Here is a 1,380-nt window from a genome sequence, read left to right as displayed (position 1 = left end):
ATTCAGAAGATACCCTTCCCTATTTCCAACAAGTATATTATTCTTCGTTCCCGATAGTCAAGACCCTTTATATTCTCACTATCAACATTTTTGTCTTATATACCAGACGTTCTGCCATTTTAGATTTACATATATCCATACATATCCCAACTAAACCCGTGCCAAGTGAAACCAAATAGCCGTAAGTAGCCCCCTTTCGACCTTTCTTAGTTCAACTTCACTGTTATCTCTGTTCTCTGCTTACAGCGGCTTCAACGTTGCTGTTTCCATCGTTCTGGGGCCTATATGCCTCCTCCAGAATGTAGATAGATATTAATGTGCATAACAAAAGCAGGATCTTTTCTAGCCCAATATGTCAGGACCTGCATTTGAGCCTACTCAGCGTCCGTCTTCGGCCAGCACTTTGATCAATCCACGCGGAGATCACTTGACCGCGGAGGAGTGCGATGCGGTTTTGGGCCTTCTGAAGCTCTCGGGCTGTAGCCCTGGGCAGATGAGAGCGGCAGAAATTGAACTTGGCCAGCAGTATGGCTACCCCTTAGTGTCCCAAGGAGCCACTCCACCTGCACCCACTGTCAATCCTGGAATGTCTCCCGTGATGGGTACTCCTGAGGGTTCTGAAAGCTCCTCAGACTCTACTCTGGAAGACGTAAACCCCCTCTTTGCAGAGGAACGTTTCTGCAGAACCCCGCCAAACTCTCCCGGGACCGCTTCAGCAGCAAGTATTAATCTGGGGATGCGCAACATGGCCATCCATCCTCTGGAGAACACCCCTCCGGATAGTGATTCCTCTGGGAATATGATGAAATATCCTGCCTCTTATTCTCCTGGAAATGGCGGGAGCAGTTCCCCTCTGGATGGGCCGACTAACGACGTGAGAATGACGGATTCTTCTCCGAAGATTTCAACGTCCTCTCCTAAGTCTCGGAATAAGGTCACCATACGTAAATCGGTTGGGATGGTTGCAGCACAGCCAGTCCTGCAACCAACCAGACGGTCCACAAGACAACGGAAGGAGAGTCGACGGTTGATCGAAGCTAGAGAGTCTGAGAAGCTCGGAGCTCGCTAGTAGATTTACCGGGGTGCAATGAAGAATGACGAAATGACTAAATTGGTAAGTAGCTATAATAAGTCCCCCTTTAGCGCTGCATTTACTAACCTCTGTGCCATCTATAGATAACTAATGCTGGTGTTCGAGGGCTTCTATTTCTGTCATGTTATTTTATTTATTTCATATTAATTACCCTATACATTTTTGAATGTTTCCCCCAGCAGTAGTACATACCTTTATACTTCCTGTTCAGTTGATACAATCTTCCCCATTGTTTCCTAGAACTTCATGTAACTTCTTTCTTTTTTGAGCTTTATCTATAATAACTA

The 1,380-nt window shown here is 46.0% G+C and overlaps 1 protein-coding gene across 1 annotated transcript; it reads left to right on the top strand.

The window, feature by feature from the left end:
• Positions 1-352: 352 nt before the first annotated feature.
• Positions 353-1,069, top strand: BDBG_07401 (uncharacterized protein; the record flags this gene model as incomplete). Its single annotated transcript, XM_002621953.1, has 1 exon — positions 353-1,069. One exon carries the CDS (start codon positions 353-355, stop codon positions 1,067-1,069), a length of 717 nt encoding a protein of 238 aa, XP_002621999.1.
• Positions 1,070-1,380: the final 311 nt, after the last annotated feature.

This window comes from Blastomyces gilchristii, assembly GCF_000003855.2.
Source record: "Blastomyces gilchristii SLH14081 genomic scaffold supercont1.19, whole genome shotgun sequence".
Lineage (NCBI taxonomy): Eukaryota > Fungi > Ascomycota > Eurotiomycetes > Onygenales > Ajellomycetaceae > Blastomyces > Blastomyces gilchristii.
This window is presented reverse-complemented; position numbering and strand designations above follow the sequence as displayed.